This window comes from Trichomycterus rosablanca, chromosome 17 (assembly GCF_030014385.1).
Source record: "Trichomycterus rosablanca isolate fTriRos1 chromosome 17, fTriRos1.hap1, whole genome shotgun sequence".
NCBI classification, from domain to species: Eukaryota; Metazoa; Chordata; class Actinopteri; order Siluriformes; family Trichomycteridae; genus Trichomycterus; species Trichomycterus rosablanca.
In genome coordinates this window covers 23,682,585-23,708,772 of record NC_086004.1, presented here as the reverse complement: position 1 = coordinate 23,708,772, position 26,188 = coordinate 23,682,585, and the positions used below count along the sequence as shown (strand labels likewise).

Sequence of the window (26,188 nt, the reverse complement as noted above, 5' to 3'; positions counted from 1 at the left end):
GGTGGGATATTAAGTCGGATAGGGACTCTCTCATAACTAATGCAATTACGACCTCTGCTGGCTGATTGATGCCGCCTGCACAGAGACGGGGAGAGAGTGCGGATCAGGGTGTGTCTTTCCATACACAGTGCTGATCCGCATTGCACTCGTCAAAGTGTAGGTGACAAAATGCATACGGCTGCTGCCCACGTTTAGGAGGGGGCGTGGGTTAGCTTTGACCTTCTCAATCAGAGTGGGAACAGCATTGGTGGAGAGGAAGCATGACACAATTGGGTAATTGGATGCCCTAAAAGGGAGAAAAAGGGAGAAAATGCATAAACAAACAAAAAAAAACAAATACTTTGGTATTCACATTTTTATTCCTTTGGTTTAAATTGGAACAAAACAATAAAAACGCATAAAAATGTAAAATTTGATATCATTCCACACAAAACTCGAACTCCAGAATTAGACTGGACAAATGCCCTGTGGAAACAAAACCTTGTAAGCGTGAATGAGTTTCTTACATCTTTCTACTGGAATTTTGTACCACTCTTCTTTTGCCAACTGCTCCCGGTCTCTCAGATTTAAAGTCTCCCAAGTGCTGTTTTGAGATCTCTTCACTGGAGTCCGGTGGGATTTAGATCTGGACTCACTGTTGCTCACTTCAGCGCTTTGTCTTAATGCACTTTTAAGTGCTATTTGAAGTATGCTTTGGGTCATTGTCCTGCTGAAAGACCCATGACCTCTGTCTGAGACACAGCTTTCTGACACTGGGCCCTACCATGGTCTTCGGATTTCATCAAGGCAGTTAAGGAATCTGGTGCCTGAAGCAGCAAAGTATCCCAAAACATATTTGAACCTCCACCATGGTTCTTCTGGATCTTCTACTATAGCGTCCCATGTAATTCAGTAATGATGGCTAGTGTGAGCTGACATAGTTGTACTTTGTGTCTGCAGCTTGAATTTGTTAAGAGTTTGATTGAGGTTTTTTATCCACCATTTTGCTAAATTCGTCAGTGTAATTTTCCGTCAGTTTTTCCCTTCCGTTCACATCAGCTCCAGTCCCATGAGCTGTAAACTTCTTAATGATGGACACAGGAACAATAAGTTCTTTGTGAAAAAATATCAGATTAGATAAACAAAAACATCTGAATATTCTGCATTTTCTGAAAGAAGTGCAGGGGTGCCAGTATCTTCGGCCATGACTGTATTCCATGATAAAATTGTGTCTATAATCTACTAGGGATGTAACGATGCAATATGATTCACGATACTGGGTTTACGATACAATTTTTTCCCAATTTTTAAACAAAATGAAATTGAAGACAAATGATGACTGTTTGAATATTCAATATTCAGTATTTAATTTGTGGATCACTGCTGTAATATAATTATTTACACTTATGAAATATGGTGGATTACAGCTTGTTCAACACTAAACTATTCATTTAATTCATATGTGGGTAGTTTTTACATTAACCCAGAGAAAGAAGAATGGCTTATCAGTGGTAAAGCTGGTGTGAAGTACAGCAGTATTACTGTAGCTGTTAATATGTCCAGCACCTTGTGGTCTATTACCAGTTGTGTTGGCAGGACATCCATCTTTTCAATCTATTTTTTCAATTTTTTGCTTGTAAAGACATCAACCATACAGTGTTGATAGAGTTTGTAGTGACATATAAACATTTAACAATACTAATACAATAAATATGACATTATTAAATTGATTTTATGAATTCTCCACAATGCCAGCATGTTTGCCCAACAATTAGATACATTGTATTAGTCTAGCATTAGTTTAGCATTTACTGTCACTTGCCACATACTCAGGAAAAACCTTGCGACCTTGGATAGTTGGCAAACTCCACATAGGTATTTTTTATATGAATGTGCTGGCCAACTTAATTCTGAAGTCATCCTTCTGACTCCAAAAAAACAATGCAATGCTGTCTAAACTGCAGATTAAAAAAAGAACGACCTCGTACAGAGGGCATACAATTCCTTTTCCCAGAGTCCTGTGCTGTAAAATAATCATCCATTGTTCTGCTAGAGCGTGATGATAGATTGGACTGATACGAGAGCGGATGGGCTGCTCGGGCTGGCAGGCTGGCTGGTACAGGGCTGAACAGAACAGAGCCGTGCTTCACGCTGATTAGACGGTAGGGAGCTGTAGATGTGGGCGAACTCATGCAGAACCTGTATCTCTGATCGAAGCACAGAATGCTAACCAGCACCACGGAGCCATGAAGAGCACTACAGTTGAGTGATTTGCCTGTTACAGCATGCAGAGGTATCGCTGGGTGGGGGGGTTTGCTGCCTGGGTACAGTGCTCTCATTTCAGTCCGGTGCAGATACGCATTGAGCGTACATGCACGTGATCTGCGGAGAAATATTTCATTCACACGGAGACTGGACTGTGCACTCGTTCTACCACAGTTCCCACCAATGAGAAAACATCTGGATTGTGTTTACCAGTGTAAAGAATGAATAAAAGCAACATTTTTCAGTGTTTTTTTTACATTTAGCAGACACTTTTGTCTGCTCAAGGGCCCAACAGTGGCAACCTGGCAGTGGTGGGGCTTGAACCAGCAACCTTTGGATTTATAGTCCAGTACCTTAACCACTAGGCTACAACAGTCCCTGTGTGTTTAGTAGGAGAGATTTAGAAAGCTGCATATGTTTATATTTAATAGTATTCATTTTTGCTGTTTATTGCCTTAGATTAAAGACAGGGGCCAGTCGTAGCCCAGTGGTTAGGGTTCTGGACTAGTAATCAGAAGGTTGCTGGTTCAAGCCCTACCACTGCCAGGTTGCTGCTGTTGGACCCATGAGCAATACTCTTAACCCTCAATTGCTCAATTTACGTATAGTACTTCCCAGTTATTCTGTGTATCAAATGAAAAAAAGGCAGCTTTTATATTTTGGGGTTGTATTACACCGGATCGTCTTCCCGATAAAACTCTCCTATTTCTATCAGGACTTGTGATTCGCCTCCCAATGGCTAGACTGTTCGGCCATCCTCCCTCACTTCCCCAGGCACAGCCAATCATGTCTGGACCTGATCCCCTCCCGGATAAAACCCTCCTATTTTTATCCGGACTTACGACCGGCCTCCCAATGACTAGACTGTTCGGCCATCCTCCCTCCATTCCCCATACACAGCCAATCATGCCTGTGTAGGTGCCCGACCAGTCAATAGCACACTGAGATTCAAACTAGCATGATTTACAACTGCGCCACCGAATTATCTCTAAATTACAAGTATATGTATACTCCTTCTAATTATGAGGCAAGCTTTGATAGTGAAAAACTGTGTAATAAATAATAATAAATAGCTAGTTAAATGCAGTCAAAATGTTTCAAAGGACATTGACAACCCAAAAGGGTGTTTAAAAATAAAAATAAAACACTTTGAGTGGCCTAATCGTAATCTCATCAAACACCTCTGCACTTCTTGCCAGGTAACCTAGCAAATCTTAAAGCATTTTGCATGGCAAACAAGGGGGATGAATACCTAATGATTAAATAATAATACATTAATTAATAGTTTTTACATTTTACATTGTAGTTTGTTGAAATAGAATTAGGGTAGCCTAAGGGGTAGAGTTTTGGGCTATTAATCAAAAGGGTGAGTGTTCAAACCAAGGCTATGCTATGCAGCCACTGCTGGACCCTTGAGCAAGGCCCTTAACCCTCTCGGCTCCAGGGGCGTTGTATGACCCCAGCTTTCAAACAAGCTGGTATACACTGTAAAAGAATTTCAAGGGCAGTTGTAGCGTAGTGGTTAAGGTACTGGACTAGTAATCGAAAGGTCGCTGGTTCAAGCCCCACCCTTGTCAGGTTGCCACTGTTGGCCCTTGAGCAAGGCCCTTAACCCTCATTTGCTCAGACAGTATACTGTCACAGTACTGTAAGTCACTTTGGCTTAATATGTAAATGTATGCATTATTTTTAACACAGTGATATTTGTATGACCTAACAGCCTCTGGTTGCTCCGCCCACTCTCCCGATGGCTCCGCCCAGTCCGAGCACCAACAGCACGAATAACAGCAGCAGCAACAGCAGCACGACCGGATGGGAGCAGCTCAGCAAAACCAACCTCTACATCCGCGGCCTGCCCCCCTCCACCACTGACCATGACCTTGTCAAACTCTGTCAGCCGTGAGTATACACACACCAGGCACCCGCACACACACACACACACACACACACACACACACACTCCATACACACAACAGTGGTGCTGATTAAAGCTCTTTTTATTCATTCATTCATTCATTGTCTGTTTAACCACTGCTTTATCCTGGTCAGGGTGTGTCTGAAACACTCCATCACAGAGCACACACACACACACATGTTTTTTTAAGGAGACTGGTGCACCCAGAGGAAACCCACATGGACACAGGGAGAACATGCAAACTCCAGGCTAAGGAATCGATTCCAGGCCCTTCTTGCTGTGAGGCAACAGTGCTACCCACTGTACCATTGTGCTGCCCACAGCTTTTTTTTTACATTGTTCAGTGTATTTCATTCCCATGTGGGTGGTTTTAACATTAACAAATAGGAAGACAGGTTTTTTGTCCCGCTGTGTCTAAAAGGTCATAAATAGTGTAAACTTACAGACGTCCACATTTCAATAGAACAGAAACAATGAGAACCTTGATGTGCTGTTTAAAGCTCCATACAATAAGTTACTGCTAGACTAGGTAGAAGAACAAAATCTTATTTTTGCATTCTGTACAGAGCCCTGACCCCAGCGCCACTGAACAGCTTTGGGATATAGTTTTTTTTGACCAAGTGGTTACAAATTCCCACAGACTTTTCTCAAAATCTTGAGAAAAGTCCTCCCAGAATAGCAGAGGCTGTTATAGCTGCGAAAGGTGAAGGTAGCTGGGGATGGGATGTCCATCAAGGTCATGGACGGGCGTCCATAAATTTGCTGTTTATTATCCTATTTTAACCTTGTGACCGATGCTTGGGCTGCAAAATTCACCAAGGGAGTGACGTCCTGAATCAGAAGCTTGGCTGCGCTAACGTATGCTTACAGTCACCCTCCAGATGCCCTGATCTAGATACAATTAAACGAGTTAGATAGAAATATTTGGTTTATCACTGACTCTCATGTTATTAATGGTGAGTCATGTTGTAATGGTAATGTCTAACATCAGTGCCTGATTTAATAAAGCTTTCATATTTGAATAGGGCAGTTGTAGCCAAACGGTTAAGGTACTAGACTAGTAAGCAGAAGGTTGCTGGTACAAACCCCACTACTGCCAGGTTACCACTGTTGGGCCCTTAAGTGAGGCCCTTATTTCTCAGTTGCTTAGACTGTATACTGTAAGTCTTTTGGATAAAAGCTCTGCTAAATGCTAAAAATGTAAATGAATTAAAGTGTATCCCGGCAGTCATGTACCAACATCTAGTGCAGGATTTCTCAAACCCAAGGTAAAAAAAAAATGGGTCACAGATAAAAATAATAATTAAATAAATGAATTTTAACAGGCGCATAAACACAAAATGAACTTGTACACAAACGCCCCCCTTGTGGAGGCTTCATACACTTTGTAAACCACAGTGGGACCAGATTGCCACAATTTTTATAAATTAAGTATATTTCATTTGTGTTTCTTTTTGATGCGTTGTTTGTGTTGCCTGTGTCAAAAATCATGGACAAGGCGCCCAGGTGGCGCAGCGGGATGTTCCGCTCGTGCACCAGCGCTGAGTTTCTGAACTCCTGGTTTCGGGGCTCGGTGTTGCCACCGGTCGGCTGGGTGCCATTTCGTGGGCATGATCGTGGGCAGTGCCTTCAGCAGACACTAATTGGCCACCGTGTCTGTAGGATGAGGACCGGACTATGTGTGGGTGGGTGGGTCTTCATGCGCTGTGTAGAGACCCTGATTGGCAGAAGAGATGCCCGTGCAGGAAGCGCGGACGAGAAGAGGAGGGCTGGACACGTGTAAAGAAGGCGTGGGCAGCAGCATGCTCTCCTTGGATGCAAATCTGGAGTCTGTCTGCAGCAGAAGACAAATTGGATGAGCTAAATCAGGAGGAAAAATGGGGAGAAAATGCATAAAAAAAAAAAATCATGGACAGAATCTGATCTAATGGAACACTAGTCAAGGTGATTAACTCCTCAATTACGCCCATGTTTATGGCCTGAAATTAAATTTTATTGACGTGTAACACAAGTGGTATTACAATATTATAAATGCTGGGCTTTATCTAATAATACTTCAGTAGAGCAGTGAGTGTTTGTGGGTAAAACGTAAGGTTGAAGCTTAAAGATATTGTGATTTTTAAAGAATGGTTAGCTATCCAGAGACATTTCTGGCCGTTCTAACATCTGCTAGATGATTGTAATGAGACTGTTATAATGACACATCATTTATTACAGCAGATTACATTTACTTTCCTCTATTTATCTTTCTCTCCATTTTTCCCACAATCTTGCTCGTTCATTTCCGTCCCCTCCCATACATCCCACTTTTATGCTTTACTCCACATGAGTTGCTCACACGAGCAGCCACTGAAGCTTGTAACCCACAGCAACGGCATGTACTTGTGTTTGTCTGCTTGTAAACACTGGCTCAGATGGAAAAAGCCTGGAATCACTGGCCACAATGCAGTAACACACCTCCCTCAGGCACAGCCGATCATGTCCGTATGTAGGCGCCCAACACGCCAACGGGGCCATGGGTGATATTTTAGGCTAAAGGTTAGGTTACAGAGATCAGGCTCTGTTCATTAGGCACAGGTGACTTCAGCTTGGATGTAGTGCTGTGTACCGTCTCCGCACATTCTTTGTAATCTGTGCTATGAAACCAGATCGCCAAGCAACAGAACATAAAGATCCCTGGAGTAAACAGATCCAGATGTTTTGAGTTTATCGTTGGTTGGGAATCACGTAATAGACTGGACAGTTGTGCAACCTGTGAGTGCAAACACTCTTATGAAGGGGAGAGTATTTTTTATCATATTTGGCTGTTTTGTAAAATTAGAAAATGCTGTTTAATCCTAGAGGTTTAAAAAATCCATTATTCAACCTCAGAAAGAAAATGGACCAGTGACATCACTGTGTCTCTAATGCACAGGAAGTGAATAGCCTTCTAAAACCAATGTGCTGGTGTGTTTTGTGTATATGCAGGACAGTAGAGTCTGCTCTTTGTCTCGATTGGATGGATATTAATGGCCCATTTCTCATGTTTGGTCCTGAAGCACCGAGCGGACCTAATATTTTAATGACGGCTGAGTGAACGTGGAGAAAATCCAAACAGTCAAACAATGGCTGATCTCATGTTGAAGTGCATTACATCACTGATGAGGTCTGATGTGCTATTGATTGAAGCTGTGTTGTAATGGCTGCACTAATTATTTTGTTTGTACTACTCATGAAGATGGAAGACTGGCCTCCAGTTTAGCTCTGCTTTTCCAGCTTCTCTGCCCATGCTGAGATAGGCGGTGGCTGCAATTAGGCGGAATTGATGCTCAGTATTGATGTTCAGTATTTCACGTCTTCTCGTTGACCTTTTAACTCCATAAATCCTTGTGCGCTATGGCATGTCTTTTCCTGAGTCTAAGTGTGTGTGTTGTGGGGGAGAGCGAGAGAGTGTATGTGTGTGTATGTAATTGTCCGGACATTCCCGTCACGAGTTCATTCATCTTCCGTTGATCCCGGGAGTCCGGTTATCGCCATGGTAATTCCTGGAAAATATTTTGTAGGAGACATCTCGGGAGGACCTGTAGTTGTTTTACAGAAGTATTCAGCCCTCTGACCTTGTTTTGTCAGTTAAACTTGGAACTTTTAGTTTTGATTCAGTTACTTAGTTTCTCAGAAACGAGCAAAAAGAAGTAAAATATTAAGTAGTAATGAATCATCTAATTTTTTTTTCTCAAGGCAACTCACATTTTGTCTATGATTTTTACCACGACCCAGGCAACACAGACAAAGCATCGAAACAAAACACAAAACGAAATAAACTTCATTAATAAAAATGGTGGCAATCTGGTCCCGCTGTGGTTTACAAGATTTAACTTAATTTTAAGACGTGTACAAGTTTATTTCGTTTTATGTATCTGTTAAAATGAGTTCATTCTAAGTTCTCTTTTTGTTTCGGCTTGCGACCGATCCAAGGGTCACAACCCATGGTTTAAAACAAACCCTGTTTTAATCAATTGCCTCACCTAGGCGCTGATGTTGTAATTTCCTTTATCCATCACTATTTTATTATGGATTGAACTAAATGTAGGTGCATGTATACTGTTCAGGACAGTATTTAATGATCTATTTTAGGATTTGTTGAGGTATTGTGCAGTTAAACGTAATTTACATGAATAACGATGATTTTTGATGAGTTCTGAGCGAAGCGTGATGAAACGTTTCTGGCATCTTGATATGGTTTGCCGTGATATGCTGCAGGCCAGCGCACGCATTCGTAGTGGGAATAGCAGAACGGAATTCTGCGCCAGGAAATGGGGCCCCTCTACCCCAGAATGATGAGGTCAAGGCCAAGGCTGTGTGGGCCTCCGCACCGGAGAGTCATGTGATCTGCGTGCGAAAGCCCATTGGCTCCCTCCCCCTTCGCTCTCGTCTCATTTTACGGGACTGGCCGTGGAATGCTGTTTATGTAGTCTGTTTATGCTGCATACCAAATCAGATCTTTATTCAATTTAACGTCAGGGAAATTTGATCTGCGCTGCAGCTTAGCAGACGGGAATGGGGGAGGGGGGCAGGGGCGTTTGCACCTAGGGAGAACAGTCCCACTCTGGAATAGTTTGAGAAATTTAAAAACAAAAAGATTTTTTATTGCTACAGAATTGAATTATTCCTCCACTCACACTCCCAATATTTATTTACATTTCAAAAGAAACACCCTGTATTAAGTCTGCTTATTTTATTAAAGCGTAACAGGGAAATATTGCACCCACCCAAAAACACTATTGGATTTCCATGAAGGATTTGTTTATTAAATATATTTTAAAGAAACAGGCACGTTATATTTGGGGAATATTTAAGACGAGCTATGAGAGCTTAACATGCAATAAAATTTAGGAATATTTCCAACTAGAGCTGCACAATATTGGATAAAATGACCATCGTTCTTAATGTTTGAAGCAGAATGATCTTTTTTGCTATTTCTTAGTAGGTATACTGCTTTAAAATGCCTGAGCATTCTTTCCCTCCAAAACCAAACATAAGATAAAAAAAGACTCAGCTCTCGAGGACCAAAGTGGCAGCACAAACCACAGGCCTGCATTAGGAGTAGAAAAATAGTTGAGTTTTTTTTTTCTTATTGATGGTTATAACATAAAATAATGCACATTTTTAAAGCTAACTGCCGGTTGGGCGTCTGCACAAACATAATTGGCTGATGTCCGAAAGAGGGTGGCCGAAACAGCCTAACCATTTGGAGGTGGGCTTGTCAGTGCGCTCTCAGTGCCGGTCCCGAGCCTGGATAAAAATAGGAAGGTTGCTACAGGAAGGGCATCAGTGCCAAGTCTGGTTCCCTATATACAGGAGCAGCCAAAATGGTCTTTAGTAAAATTGATCTATTTAATCTACATCGAGGATTCTGTAAGCAAATCAAATCTGCGTATCCAAATGAAAATGGTATGACTGAGGCTGTGTAATATTTAGCCTAAAATAAATTATGATTTTTTTTTTAAATACCTTATTAAGTAATACTAATTTGAGGCAGCTCCATGGAACAGCTGGGAGCGCTGGTGCCACAGCAACAAGGGATTATGGGAATTGGGTTAGATTCTTGCGTGTGGTCCCTATCTGTGAGGCTTTTCTCATGTTTTTACTGTGTCCATGTGGTTTCCTCTAGGTACTATTATAAAGTTTCTTTGAGCTTGGGAAAGGTGCTATATAAATGAATATATATATATATACATTATTGTTGTTGTTGTTATTATTATTGTCACTATAATAATAATTATAATTATTGTTATTACTGTAATAATAATAATTATTATTATTATTATTGTTATTATTATTATTATTGTTACTATAATAATAATTATAACTAATAATAATAATTATTATTATTTCAGTAATAATAATAATAATTATTATTATTATTACTATAATAATAATAAATAATTGTAAGTATTATTGTTATTATTATTATTGTTATTTTTATGGTTACTATAATAGCAACTGTAACTAATAATTATTATTATTATTGTTATTATTATTGTTACCATAATAATTATTATAACTAATATTAAATAATAATAATTGTTATTACTATAATAATAAATAATAATAATTATTATTATTTATTATTACGTTTTTTAATCATCTTCAGAAACTATGTTAAGTTGAATAACAGGAAGTTTTTGATTCATTTAAATGTATAAAATTATACATACATTTACATACATACATACATTATACAAGTAAATGTATAAATGTATATTTTGATTGTTTTTTATTCATTTAAATGTATAAATATTGTAAATACCTGTAACATAACAAAGTTTTTTTTTATAGTCGTCTATAACACCCCATTCTAAACTTTGTTTTGCTATATTTTCTGTCAAATGTTTATGCAACATATAAGGAGTATAAAGTGTTGATGGGTTAGGATCTGAGTAAATATAGAATGAACACTTCTCTCTTGAATTGTGCATATGTTTAGTCCTGGGTGTTAAGAAATGCATTTAGTAATTTCTGCATTCATTCATCATACCTGACTCAGTGCCTGATGATGGACAAAACAAACACACACACACACACACACACACACACACACACCAGTCAGAGGCCTGTTTCTCCTCTCGGACTGTAACAGGGTTTCCTTTGAACTGTGTGCAGTAATAACAGACCTCACTCCAGCCTTTTTCACCTCATAATTGCCACATAACCTCACGAGCACCTGGATCTCAGTTACTCCGGGCTCCCCACACCGAGCACACAAAGCTGGCTTTGTCTCAGCGGACACACCTATCGTGAAAGCGTGACAGCTTTGCTGCACTGTCCGTGTTCTGTGCTGTTTAGCTTCACTTGCAGGTTTCTGATTCTTCACATCAGTTCACATATGACACGTGAAGACTGATGGCTTCTGTCAGCGCCATGCATTTATCCTCCTCCCTTTTTGTTTTGTCTTTTTCATCCTGCAGGTACGGAAAGATCGTTTCCACGAAAGCCATTCTGGACAAAACTACGAACAAATGCAAAGGTTCGTCTTACTGGTTTGTTTTTCCCCGTAGTCTATGTTCATTTTCTGTCAGGTGTTCTTCACCTGCATCTTTACACTGTAGACTAGGCCTGTACGTTAAAGCATGTGTTGAGAACTACTATTGTATATTTTCAAGGGGAACACTTTGTAAATTTAACAACAAGCCCACCTAGGGACATAAATGCTCATGAAACAAAGGTAGCATAATTAAATCCATATTGATGTTACACTTATCAGCCAAAATATTAAAACCACCTCCTTGTTTCTACACTCACTGTCCATTTTATCAGTTCCACTTACCATATAGAAGCACTTTGTAGTTCTACAATTACTGACTGTAGTCCGTCAGTTTCTCTACATACTTTTTTAGCCTGCTGTCACCCTGTTCTTCAATGGTCAGGACTTCCACAGGACCACCACAGAGCATGTATTATTTGGGTGGTGAATCATTCTCAGCACTGCAGTGACACTGACATGGTGGTGGTGTGTTAGTGTGTGTTGTGCTGGTGTGATTGGATCAGACACAGCAGCGCTGCTGGAATTTTTAAACAACGTGTCTATTCACTGTTCACTCTATTAGACACTCCTACCTAGTTGGTCCACCTTGTAGATGTAAAGTCAGAGACGATCACTCATCTATTGCTGCTGTTTGAGTTGGTCATCTTCTAGATATTTTTGGTTTTGGCAGCAGTGACAGTGAGGTGTTTAAAAACTCCAGCAGCGCTGCTGTGTCTTATACACTCATACCAGCACAACACACACTAACACACCACCACCAGTCAGTGTCACTGCAGTGCTGAGAATGATCCACCACCCAAATAATATCTACTCTGTGGTGGTCCTGGGAGAGTCCTGACTATTGAAGAACAGCATGAAAGGGGGCTAACAAAGCATTCAGAGAAACAGATAAACTACAGTCAGTAATTGTAGAACTACAAAGTGCTTCTATATGGTAAGTGGAGCTGATAAAATGGACAGTGTGTGTAGAAACAAGGAGGTGGTTTTAATGTTATGGTTGATCGGTGTATATTTAAACACAAATTGAACCGAGACAAGAGCTCACCTCAGATAATGTCATTCATTACAGTTTGAAGTGCTGGTGATGCTAACAAAGTCAAACCAATCCTCTCATTTTATTTATTTTATTTGATCTATTTTAATCTAGGATTGATCGAAAGTACTATTCATTTAGAATAATGCAGAGTGTTTTGTGTTTAGGTTACGGCTTTGTGGATTTCGACAGCCCGTTATCAGCACAGAAAGCTGTGGCGGCGCTAAAGGGCAACGGAGTTCAAGCTCAGATGGCCAAGGTAAGACAATGAGGGCTGCCGAGGGCTTCATAATAATGACCTCAATTATAAATAATTTGCTCAATTTGGGAGGTTGAGGGCTAGCATGCTTTGTCTGAGACACTTCTGAGACACTTGTAACCAGCTACTAAATTTCTACTAGCCGTGACACACCAATGTCACACCAAACTCGGGCTTGTCAGGGACAATTTAACTGTTTTCGGTACACGGAGGGAGATGTTAGCTGGCATGCTAGTGGGTTGTACCACCTCAGCCTATTGGTTTAAATGACCTGAGACTTATTGTGTTAGCCTAGTAAGCGAAAACTGAGGTCACGTAATCACTATAATCTCTAAGTAGTGTGTCTAAATAATCTGCCTTATTCGAATCCTCTCTACTTAGGCAAGGCTCACTAGGTTTTTGAACAGACCCAAGATGTGTATTAATGCTAGACAATGTGCCAGTGAGCCATAAACATTGAAATGCATAGGAGTCGATATTATTTTTATGGTAGAAAAAGCTAAATGTGGAGGAAACAAGATTTATTTGCATATTACGATAGTAATAGTTATTTCCCTTGTAAAGCACTCTGAGTAGACAGTCTTGTCTGGTAAATATAGTGGTACCTTGTAACTCAACGTCCCCTAAACTCAAAATCTTTGAAACTCAACGCCCTTCGTCGAGAAATTTGTACCCTTAAACTCGACGTTTACCTTAAACTCAACATGTTCAATTATTTCTTTAATTTCAAATTAACAATGAACGTCGTTTTGTTTAGCACTCTGCTTGAGCGGTGCAGTAATACGTCATCAAAGTGTGCATATGAGACGAATCTGCATTTGTGTGGAATAACCATCAGATTCACTCGGAAAGCTCCACATGTGTTTAGCTGTATTCCTCCTGTTTCACTTTTGAACTTGTGTTACAGCTCGAGGTTCTGAATAAAATCTGAGAATCAGTTTTTTATTTCAGTGTTTTTATAATATATTTGTGTTATTTACAGTGTATAAGTGTCAAAAACAACCCTATTATTTTACAAAAATGCCTAAAATATATTCAAGTCCACGTGACCATGGAACGCATTAACAGGTTTCCCATACATCCTCATGGGAAAAAGTACCTTGAAACTCAACGTCTTTTAAACTCAACGCCAGTCCCAAAACCAACTGACGTTGAGTTTCAATGTACCACTGTAACATGGAATCTCATAACTAGTTTGTTGGGTTAAACCCTTTATGTAAACACTTCTGTGGAGAAAAAGAATAGGCAAAAACCTTCTGTACCCAGATCAGCTAACATTGTTAGCTGGGCAGTCATTGTTTGGCTCTATTTTGCCACCCTTTTTGTTTAATCAGTTAAGGAAGCCAAAATCATGATGCTGATTAACATGCGCCATGACATAACTTCCTACTCAGGCTCCTCACATCCTGTTTGACCTGCATTCATACCCACTGCTCGGCAACCTTACATCAAATCCCGAAAAAGCGTGTCTGTGACTGCATGTGCTTTATTTTACCTTTTTGTTGCTCTAGCTCTCTTAACTTCACTTAACGTCACATACAGAACAAATCCACACAAGTGAAGTGCGTCTGTGATGGTGGTGAGGGGGATAGGGCTTTTACTGCACTGACCTCCTCCCACTGCCCTCCAGTGTTCTGCATTAACGTTTAATTATTCATCGCTTCGCTTCCGGATCTTTCGTCTCACCAGTAGCGCACAGCTCTGCTGCTGTCATAATCACGCATTTCCACGTTCGTGCTGTTCCATGTTCATGTTAACATGCATACTCTACACGCGTGTGTTTTTTAATTCCTCGTTCGAATGACGCACGCTTGACGACGAGTGTTTTTTGGCTTTCCTTTTGGTCCGCTTTCATTTCTGCAAATATGGATGCTGCCGTCGTCGGCTAATGCCATATGTTAATCCTGGCTCATCACCATGGCTACGACCCCTTGTTAACCAGAGTTTTATTGAGGATCATAAATCCAGGGTGGTCTTATAAACCAGATTGCTTCATGAAGAAAGAATGTTAGATTTGCCTCTGGCACACAGTGCCTCAAATAAACCTGGTATTGTGTTCTGCCACTGCACAATTTTGTCCTTCCTTATGATTAAAAAATAGATTATTTGAGGGTCACAGAGCATATTAGAAAAGGATTAGTGTAGATTAGAACAAATCTGAATATTACATAGTAGCTCTGAAACAGCTGTTATCTAAATTATGGTTTAATGTATGTGTATATAAAACTCTTGTCATCATGCTGTTACGTGCTTTGTGTTACAGCAACAGGAGCAAGACCCGACCAACCTGTACCTGTCGAACCTGCCAGTGTCCATGGATGAGCAGGAGCTGGAAAACCTCCTCAAGCCATTCGGCCAGGTCATCTCCACTCGCATCCTCAGAGACGCGCAGGGTGTTAGTCGAGGCGTGGGATTCGCCAGGTCAGTCTGTGGTTGTGTGTGGTCTAACAAAGCACCATCTGGCACCTTTTAGGTGCAAGATCTGATGCAGTCGTTTATGCAGGAACTGATTAAATGGGCAGACAACACAACACTAAGCAGACTAATGTTTTGGGGGGCCGTGGCCACATTTGCATTTAATAAATATAGATCAAATGTGCTTCTGATGTGTCTCTTTTGGAATCCTTGCCCATTTGTATCATACACGGGTTTCTTTAACCCAGTCTTTATCAGGTCCTCCTGTAAGGTTTTGCAGACAGGTTTGCTGCGTAATACGTTTGGAACTTACAGACAATACTTAATACCCAGTGGTTCAAGATCTTGGAAATCTTCTTATACACATTGCTCTTTGGGTGCAATAAAATTATTTCCTCACTCAGCTTTTGTGGGAGCCGTTTTTCATCATGATTTCAACAGATCTTGCCAATTAAGAGTTTTTACTGAGTTCCCAATGGTTTAATCTTGTTGTAACCCAACTTTAAGTCATGACGGTCATAATATTAATAATTCTAACATTTGCGTACTGCCAAGAACCAGTGACTTGGACCAAATAGCCAAGACACAGAGGATTGTGGCTCCCAGGCTTCCAAATTTGGACACAGTTTATGCTAGCTGCCTACATAAAAGGGCTAGCAACATTATTTAGGACTAAACCCACCCAGCTCACAGGCTGTTTGTCCCCCTCCCATTGGGCAAAAGATACAGAACCATCAGGGCATTCACTAACAGACTGAGGAACAGCTTCTTCCCCAGAGCTGTAGCCTCCATTACAACCCCCTGCACACACACACACACACACACACACACACATACATCCATAGCCACTGAAGACAGCAAACAAACCAGCCTGTCTTCTGCTAACACACAGAGCACTTTACCTCCTGGACTGTAAATACAATTATCACAGTTTGTGCAATACCTAGAGTTTTTACTGTGGAAAACGTGTTTACGCTGCTACTACTGTATATTTGTATATATGGTTTTATCTAATCTTTTATCTAATGTATATTTCTATTTTTTATTTCTAATATTCTTAAACCCATTCTGATTAGACTCCTCCAACACATTCCAAATAAAGTTAGGACAGGGTCAAATTAAGACCAGAAACACAGAACACCCCCCCCCCCACACACACACACACACCACACACACACACACACACACACTCTCCCAGCTCAAAACAGGTGTTACTGTTAAGGAAGAATTACTTTTCAGTCCCCCTTTGTGGTAACGGGACCCGACACAGCTGTCTAATTTGCCTTTGCTGAGATCTGGCTATGCATGCATGATGTTTTCTTTCTTTTAAGGCCGCTCAGGTGGCGCAGCGGTTAAAACACATGCTGGAACCAGAGCTGGGATCTCTAATACATCGTATCGAGTCTCGGCTCTGCCTGCCGGCTGGGCTGAGCAGCCACATGAGCAATGATTGGCCAGTTGTTCAGATAGGGGTCGGATTAAACTGGATAGAGTTTTTCTCATAACTAATGCAATTACGACCTCTGCTGGCTGATTGATGGCACCTGCACAGAGACAGGAAAAGAGTGCTGTCAGGGTGTGTCTTTCCGTACACTGCACTCGTCAAAGTGTAGATGACAAGATGCATACAGCTGCTGCCCCCCCGTCAGAGGGGGCGTGGGTTAGCTTCGTTCTCCTCAATCGGAGCGGGGATCGGCATTGGTGGAGAGGAAGCATGACGCAATCGGGCAATTGGACGCACTAAAAAGTCGGGAGAAAAAGCATAAACAAAATAAAAATAAACTGTCTTTATGCTTCATTTTGTCTCTTTCCTGCTTTTGTGTGTCTCTCAGGATGGAGTCTACAGAGAAGTGTGATGCCGTGATCTCTCATTTTAATGGAAAGTTCATTAAATCTGCGTCAGGAATGCTGGGTAATTAATCATGACTGTGTTCTGTCTTTATTTGTCACAAAGATGCTGATGTCTGTGATACACAGTGTTAGAAATTAAGCTGGACATGTGTGTATGTGGTGTGAATGTATGTTCAGGTGCGTCTGAGCCGCTGCTCTGTAAATTTGCTGATGGAGGTCAAAAGAAGCGACTGAGTCAGACTAAATACATCCCTAATGGACGAACCTGGACAAGGGACGCCGAGGTGAGACTAGTAAGTGTAGTCTCTCTGCTCTACTACACGTGTGTGTGTTTTGTGTGTGTGGATTGGACAAGTGATGTGGTTACTGTATGAGATAAACGTTTTAAATGATTTCCTGTTGGGGCAGCATGTAATGTAGGTGCCACATCATTTCAGGGTTCAAATAATCTCTGGTAACTGTCTAAATGTATAACAGGGCAGATCACGCCTCTGCACTGGTGCGCCAGACTTAGCCCGGCGTCTGCTGGAATTAAAAATGAACCCAGTTTGCAGGATGCTTAACCGAGGTAGGACAATGATGTGACTGAAAAGCTGTGAACAAAAATAGTAAAGGGACAGTGAGAACAAACAAATGAAAGACAGCTCGCAACGAAGAAAATGGATTGAAAAAGGGCTAGCGCAGAAATTACAATATGTCACAATATAGCAAGCTCAGAATGCCTGTGACAACCCAGTTCTCAAAAAAAAAGGAAACAAAGGAAACCTGGAACAAGCCAAATATGGCAAAAAAGAAAGGCCCATAACTGGCGTGGGTCCAAGCGTAGGGCCTGCTCCGGAAAAGTAACCCGGACATAATTGAGCCAACAGAGAAGCCGGCAACTGTAATAGAGAAACCGTGATTAATAGAAACACTTCCACCTAAAAACAAATTAACATCCAACTAGGCCCAGGTGAGTGTCAGCTTAGAAGAACCAACACATAAATCATCTGCATTTTCATGCCCCCAATCCTGGCTATATTTTGCAAGGCAGAAGGACATGATTCTGGAACTGAGTCCCTGAGCTGATCTCCACTGCATTATAGAATGGGTCTCCACTGGGTACTCTGGTGCCATCCCATTTGTGTCGAGGTGTGAATGAGTGTAAATGAATGAGTAAATGTGGTGGCCCGTGATGGACTGTGTATTCCTGACTTGCGCCCAGGATTCAGTGTGCATCCAGTCTAGTGGGGGGATATTGGCTACTAAAGATAGTGCAATGCATTGTTAATTTCCTGTTAGACTATTTTAATCATGATTTTATTTTTCCATCTAGAGTGGCATAACATTGACCTATGACCCCACTGCAACTGCCCTTCAAAACGGGTAAGTATTTTATTTTAAAACAATGTTTGCTTCTTTATTTTGCACCGGAGCTCCAAGTCGATTGTTGCTAACAACACTTGTACAACATGCAAACTGAATCATCACGCACCTGAAAACAATTATGGGTGCACAATCTGAATCAGCCAGGACTGGAATCGGCAGATTTTTCTTCCAAACACGCAATTGTTGATCATTTATTTATTCATTTTTATTCTTAGCACTGCATTTTCCTGGTCAGGGTCATGTTGGGTCTGGTTTCCCTGGAAACACTGGGCACAAGGCAGGAAAATCTCTACACATGGTGCTAATCCATTGTGGTGCTTTGGCCACCCGTAAGACATAGCGAATCATGTAAGTGTAGGCACCCAAGCATCCGATAGTGCCTTGGGTAGGGCAGTGGTAGCTCAGCATTTAAGGTACTGGACTAGTAATCAGAAAGTTGCTGGTTCAAGCCCTGTCATTGCCAAGTTGCCACTGTTGGACCTCTGAGCAAAGCCCTTAACCCTTAATCGCCCCCCATCATGTTTAGTCATAATTGTAATTGCTCTAGATAAAAAGCTAAATGCTCTGCTCAGATCACACTTGGGGTGCCACTGCTGTGCAATGGATTTGCCCCCGTCCATGGAATTCCTACCTTGCGTCCTGTGTTTCCCAGTGAAACTGGACCCCGACCAGAATTTAGCAGTTACTATAGCTCCAAGCCAAAACTACAGAACTAGAGAAGCAAACCTCTATACACCCTCTCTGACCTTTTTTGCTGTTTCATTCATTTGAATTGTAGTAGCCCAGTATTTGCTGGAGCAAATTGACTTGTCGTCTTCTATTGATTGTTTAAGTGCGCATTGTAAAGCTGAATGCAGCATGTCGATCTGTTACGCCTCCAGGTACTACGCCCCTCCCTACAGCATGGGAAACAGGATAATGACCCAGACAGCTGTGACCCCCTACATCTCTCCTGTCTCCACCTACCCGGTATGACCTCTTTCTCATCCTTTTAAGCTTCATCCAGATTTGCCAGATTTTTTTTCTCAGATAGGTTCCACATGGAGTTGATACTTGAAGCTTAAACCATATATGTAACTGTAAGACATTTTATAGAATATAATAGAATGAATTTATTTGTCATATATACATACACAGATGTACAGTACAAAAAAAATCTTTCTTTGCATATCCCAACCTGTTTGGACACTGGGGTCAGAGTGCAGGGTCAGCCATTGTACGGCGCCTCTGGAGCAGAGAGGGTTAAGGGCTTTGCTCAAGGGCCCAACAGTTGCAGCTCTACCCACCAGGCTTCCACTATACCTCTGTATATATTGATTATTATGTATACAAATTATTGTAAATATTAAATATACGGCTCTGGAATTTTGAATTGTGAGCCACCCAGGGGTCGTGAGCCAGGGTTCGAAAAATCCTGCTCTACACCACCATCATCAAAACTTCAACTCTCTTAACTTCTCAAATTCTCTTAGAAGAATGGTAATCCTCCAAGCACTGTTCTCAAACCCATGCCAAGGCACACTGAAGCTGCTCCGGTGTCTGTTTTTAGAAGTTTGTATACAGGCTAGTGCTTTTTTTCAGGCTGTTATTGTTAAGGTTATGAGTGGGTGAATGTGTAGTGTATCTACTCTATTGTTCCTGTTGTGTTGAGTGCTAGGCTTTTACATTTACATAGAACCTGCTCTGAACTCATGTGTGTGTATGTGCACTCACAGGTCCAGAGTCCTTCCTGGATGACGCATCAGCCTTACATTATGCAGCACCCGGTAAGAATAAACCAGCACATTTCCAAAATTTTTGTACTTCAGGTGGTTTTTTTTGCTCTTCAGTTTTCCTGCTTTTGAATGTGTTGTCTCACACCTACCTCACACTATAGTTGACAGTATCACTCTACAGTCCATAAATTTACTGTATCGTGTACTTGGTAATAAATTGTAACTGTAACTATGACCGCGCTTCAAGCCGTTCAGCGAGGAACAACATGATGGATTAAAATAAGCTCATGTTGGCACAGCGGTAAAACACGCTAGCACACCAGAGCTGAGATTTCGAACACGTCGTTTCAGAATCTCAGCTGGGCGCCTACATGAACATAACAATGTAGTTCAAAACCAGAAGTGTTGCATATTTTCTACACTATAATTAAGGCCCAACTAATTTTGTCACGAACTTTTTCACCCGTGTAGCATTTAAGTGCCTCATGTTTACTGGTAAATTTGCACTATGAGGCGGTCCTAGCAATCCTACAGCAATTCAGTTAGTAATCAATTAGTCAAAATGTCCAAGATGTCGAAGTCTGAAGCTGCTAAAAACACAACTTGGGTAACTGAGTTTTGAAAACTCCCAACCAATTCTGAATTTTTGTATTTGAGACAGAGCACCATGTTCTAGGTTTACATTCAACCATTAATGTAGGCTGTGCTGTGTATTTTAGCTTCAATTTATTCTCATTAAATCATTAGATTTATGAGTGTTATTTAATGACTGCTGTGAAATGTGTCACTTTTCTTTACAAATCTGTGAAATCTGTGAAACGAGGTCCATAACTTTAGTAGGGCCCTAACTATAATACATACTAATACAGGAGTCTGTCTTTCTTGATCTTGTCTGCAGGGAGCTGTTCTGTCGCCCTCTATGGAACACCCCATGTCTCTGCAGCCGTCCTCCATGTTGGCTCCTTTGACGCAGCAGATGGGCCATCTCTCCCTCGGTGGCACTGCAACTGTAAGAGCCATTCAAAACATCACTGGTCAATATGGCTAAGGTTAAGGCTTTTATTGTCATACAAACGACTTGTTTGTTTTTTTTCCCTCTGCAGTTTATTCCGGCTAATACACCTATGCAAGGAGCGTATATTCCTCAGTATGCTCATATCCAGCCCGCTGCCATTGCCACTGAGGTTTGTTCTACTCTTCACTGCTAAATTACTAAGTGAAGCATGTTGCATCCAGAGGGGTTTTTTCCAGAAGGCGGGTACGCCTGATTATTGGTAGATAGCTGGAAAACTGCCAGGCTTTGGCATGTCTTGTCAGAAGCCATCTGTCTCAATCTCTTACTGTAATAGTTACATTGAATATTTCAGTACTTGTGTATAATGATACATGTATTAATCTGTGATTTTTGTCATTCGTAATTTGTCGTTTTAGGATCCCAGTGTTCAGGCCCAGGATGTTAACTCCAGTGATCACTCCACCTACCCATTCCCACCTAACAAGCAATAAAAAGGTAATTCTTGAATTGTGACGGCTTAGCTAGGCTGCATTTACATGATACGCTTTGCACTGGATGGCCATTGCTTTCTTGTCGAGTGAGAAAAGTACATATTCATCACTCTACCGCTCCATTTTACAACTTCTGATTGAACATTGGTCAAATTTGCTGCTATTTGTTTGAAATGCTTCCATTGTGACATATAGGGACAGTGGTAGCCTAGTGGGTAGAGCTTTGGGCTATCAATCGGAAGATTTGCGGTTGGAATCCAGGCTCCGCTATACAACCACTGTTGTACCCCTAAGGCCCTTAACCCTGTCTGCTCCAGGGGCCCGTACAATGGCTGACCATGCACTCTGACCCCAGCTTTCAAGCAAGCTGGGATATGGGGAAAAAGAATTTCATTGTACTGCACTCGTGTATAACACAGAAGAGAAATTGATTCTCAACAGTATTACAGAACTTTAATTTGTCTAATAATTCAACTTAGGACATAATATATATATATATCGTCAACTGTTTGTTTGCCACTTAGCAAATGCATTTTAATGACGCAGAAACACTTAAGTCGTGGTAATTGGCAATATGCGTCCATCCTTGCGGTAAATTACGTGCAAAATGGCTTATCATGTGAACACATCCCAAGGCTAAATGTTCTTGGCATTTAAAATGCAATAATGTGAGAACAAAGAGCTGGTTTATCATGCGTCTTTAGCACGGCTATGATTGTTAAGAAAACAGTCAACTGTTAAAATTCACCGGTATTAACCAGGACTGAATGCACAGCACTGTCAGTAAAGAAAATAAGAAAGAGGCTAAATGTAATAGACTGCTCTGTCACTCAAGCCCTCAATACATACTGTATACACACGTATATAAAATATATTGGTTGGCCTGGGGTCTGCACAGACATGATTATGATTGGCTTTGTCTTGGGAATGGGGGTTGGGGCAAAGCCCTGCGATACACTGACACCCCATCCAGGATATTCATACCATGCGCCCAGTGTTGTGCCAGCCATATAATACTGTTCTGTATATTATAGTAATGTTAGACAGGGTTAATTCCGACCTTGTGCTTAGTGTTTCTAAGTGGGTTCTGGACCATTATAACCCTGACCATGGATGAAGCAGTCACTAAAGATATAAACAATGTAGTTGCACAACCTGACATTTACATTTTCAGCATTTAGCAGATGCTTTTATCCAAAGTGACTTACTGTACTGTGACAGTATATTGTCTAAGCAATTGAAGGTTAAGGGCCTTGCTTAAGGGCCTATAACTGGCAATCTGGCAGTGGTGGGGCTTAAACTGGTAACCTTTCGATTACTAGTCCAGTTCCTTTATTATACATTACTATAACCATAACTATAAAATCATTAAATTTATCACATAGATGTGCAATAGACCAACCCAAATATGGACAATTTTTTATGCATTTTACCCCCCTTTTTGTTCAATTTAGCGTAGCCAATTCGCTGCCAGGGACCTTGACGGCATCCTTGGAGGGTGTTTATTCGCCTGAGACACACTCCCTCCGATGTGTGCTCAGTCCACCAATCTCTTCTTATTTACCCATACGGTAAATTTGTGATTTGCGTGTGAGGTCAGCTTCGCCTATGGAGAGCCACGCCCTGATCTCTGCGCTCCTCCACTTTTACCCCTTTTTCACCAAAAAAAACATGGTTCTTGAACCGGTTCTGTTCAGGTTTCTCTGAACCTTGGTGTTCTGTAGAGAACCGACACGCGTTTCCACCAGTTTTTGAGAACCAAGCAGCGTCATCATCGGTGGGCGTTACTTAACGAAAGTTAAGAGCAGTAATAACATGGCGGAGCGTGTAGATTATGTGCGAGCATTTGTGCTGCTGTTACAGATGTTTACAGATTACAGATTTGCTCAGCGCTCGGCTTGAGCGGTGAAAGATCACTAAAGTTCCACAACACGAACATCCATCTGTGTGAAATAAACATCAAATCCACTCTAAAATACAACATGTATCTGTGTTTAGCTGGATTTACACGTGTGGTGTTTATGCAGCTCAGGGAGTTGAAAAAGCGTCACGCTTTATTTTTCACGTTAAGCATTTTTCGTTCTGTCCGGGTCACTTTTACCACGTTATATCACACAATTCACCTTTTTAAAGGCGCTTTGAAAATATCAGCGGCAAACTGGCTCAAAATGTAATCAGGTGAACTTTAAAAGATAAAAATGCAGCATTAAGCTCCATACGAGACACCAGCGCACGCCATTGTTGCTAACGCGCTATGCTGTACAACATGACACGCCCACAGGTGACGTCACGGTTCGGGCTGAAAAACCAAGTATTCTGTGGTGCCAGATTGGCCCGTTAGTTTGCTGTCTGGAACCTCTTTTTTCCGGTGGAAACACGCGGAACCGGTTCAAAATCAAGTTCGGGAACCGGAACGGACTCCGTGCCGCGTCGGTGGAAAAGGGGTATTTCTGTACAGGCACCCTGGGCAACCAAGGTCCTTACACAGTTTTATAACGCCACCCCCTTTAGTCCGGTCTTTCCCACCAAGCATGCTAGAGGCCAATGTTGTCTGCTGCAGGGATTAGACAATTGTGCCTGCTAGGGGGAGCCCGGCTGACCGGTAGCAGAGCAGAGATTCGAACACGGGAGCTCAGAATCTTGCCACTGATGTGCTAGTGGATTATCCCGCTGTGCACCTACGATTGTCATTTTAATTCAGCTTATTAAAAATGTCTCTTTCTTTTCCAGGTGAGCAGATGGAGACAGAGTCGTCAGAGGGCTGCTACAACTACAGGCTTTGCTTCCTCGAAGAGGAAATAAGAAAAACAGATCACAGAGGACAAGATTTTTGCACAGGTTCCAAAACTCAAACAACCTCAGTGGCCCTCGGCAGGTGTAACAACCAGGTCTTCATCAACCAAACCAATGCAGCTCATCAGACAGCCAACACGGGAGAGGCAGCAGAACTTTTATTTTGCTAACGAGGAAACAAAACAAAGACAAAATGCTTATTTTTTACCGAGGACTTTGAAAGGCACAGACGAGGTCTGTGAACCCAGGACTCAAACGCAGCGTGCTCGTACCTTTAGATGCATGAGAGGACTTTTTAGTATGGGTTTAGTGTGTTTTTACCGATTGTTTATTTCACACACACACACACACACACACAAGGAAAAAAAACATGCTGTGGTAGTAACAATGAGGAGGTTTTTTTTTTGCTTTTGTCTTCCGCACTTTGCCTTCTTGGTCCGTAGTAAATAAAACTTGCCTTGTAAATATTGTAGAGCGGGGTTTAGAACACCTGATGAAGTGCTCGATGGCTGTTGGACTTCTCTCCTGTCTGTCAAAGCGAATATTTCACATGCTTTTTTTTAGGTTGTAAAGTGTGTGTGTCGCTAAAGAGTCGGATTCTGCTTTCCTCTGAACACGCTCGTTCCTAGTCTTCTCGCCTTTTTAGTCAAACTTGATGTGGTAGATTTAGGTGAAGCTGTTGTTATTTGATTGGGTGGGTTGTTACGGGTTCGGAAGGGAGGGGGTCAGGGGGGCGGATAGTTCCGGTGTGGTTTGGTGGGTGGGTTGGAATGATGGGATGGAATGGAATATAGTCGGGGTGGGGGTAGGGGGGTGTCATTAGAGACACAGATGCCATTATTAGTTTTTCAGAGAACAGATTATGGCGCTTTTCAGTGGCTGTTCTTCTTTCTTTCATTCTTTTTATTGACAGTATGTGGAGATTTCTTGTACTGAAAGGCAGAAGTGCAATGTTTCTTTAGATAGAAAATGAGTTGTACAGAACATGAGAAACTTTTATAAGTAATCAATCATGGGGAAATAAATCCCTGGTTTCTTTTCTGCAGTTTTATTGAACGGTCATCCCTCTAGTTCATGGCAATATTAAGGGCTGCAGCTGTCAATCAGAAACTAATATAAGATCGGACTTCAGCATGAGTCTGTTGAGCATGAGTGCCAGTTTTGAGGAGCGTACCAAGTGTTTGACAAACACAAACCTTCTAAATCAATCAAAGGGTAAGCTCAGATAATAAATAAAAATAAAAGTCCAGGGGCCTTATTACAGAAATCTTACGTCTCAATTGAAGTCTAACAATATTGACAGCAGATGTTTGTTTTACAGAAGCAAATATTTTATTCATTTATTCTCTGTAACCACTTATCATGGTCACAGTTTGTCACGGAACAAGTAGTATTAGGCAGGAATCACCTTAGTGAGGTCACACAATATACTAGCCAATCCACCTACTTGGAGAAAACCCGTGCAGACACACTCCAAACTGACTGGATTTTTGCACCATCATGTCACTAAGTGGCAGCTTAAGTTAGGATTTATATGAATCTCTTACTGCGCAGATAGTCAAGTATCATGTTTGTTTCCAAGCAACCAGCTACTAACTCACTAAAACAATGTTCTCAATGCAGTTTTGGGAACATCTGTCAAAATGTTACATTTTTTTACTACCTGAATGGTAGCTGGCGATGTCTGGTTCGATTTCTGGTCACGCTGTCACTGTTTTTACCAATTTTATTTCCATTGACCCCATCTTAAGGGCTCAACACTTTTGTGATCCCACTATTTGCCCCTAAGATGTTTTTATTTACTTAAATTTACATTACTTTAAAAAAATGTTTAAGTTAGCAGCCATATAAAAGAGGACCAGATGTGGATTCTTGTTTTTAACTTTGCCTGTATACAATTATATATACATTTTCAGCATTAAGCAGACGCTTGTATCCAAAGCAACTTACAGTTATCATTGAATACAATTTAATCAATTGAGGGTTAAGAGCCTTGCCCAGGGGCCAAACAGTGGCAACTTGGCATTGGTGGGGCTTGAACCAGCAATCTTCTGATTGCTAGTCA

At 41.3% G+C, this 26,188-nt stretch overlaps 1 protein-coding gene across 2 annotated transcripts in view; it reads left to right on the top strand.

Moving 5' to 3' along the window:
• Positions 1–24,817, top strand: part of rbms1a (RNA binding motif, single stranded interacting protein 1a) — a 53,121-nt gene extending 28,304 nt beyond the window's left edge. For both annotated transcript variants that reach the window (XM_063012403.1, XM_063012402.1), the window contains exons 2-14: positions 3,965–4,143; positions 11,107–11,165; positions 12,384–12,475; positions 14,739–14,896; positions 16,723–16,802; positions 16,919–17,034; positions 18,057–18,106; positions 18,991–19,078; positions 19,825–19,875; positions 20,723–20,833; positions 20,928–21,008; positions 21,256–21,334; positions 24,061–24,817. In XM_063012403.1, coding sequence (XP_062868473.1) covers positions 3,965–4,143; positions 11,107–11,165; positions 12,384–12,475; positions 14,739–14,896; positions 16,723–16,802; positions 16,919–17,034; positions 18,057–18,106; positions 18,991–19,078; positions 19,825–19,875; positions 20,723–20,833; positions 20,928–21,008; positions 21,256–21,330 — 1,140 coding nt within the window. In that variant the 3' untranslated portion in view covers positions 21,331–21,334; positions 24,061–24,817. The remainder of the gene's footprint in view (positions 1–3,964; positions 4,144–11,106; positions 11,166–12,383; positions 12,476–14,738; positions 14,897–16,722; positions 16,803–16,918; positions 17,035–18,056; positions 18,107–18,990; positions 19,079–19,824; positions 19,876–20,722; positions 20,834–20,927; positions 21,009–21,255; positions 21,335–24,060) is intronic.
• The last annotated feature ends 1,371 nt before the right edge of the window (positions 24,818–26,188 follow it).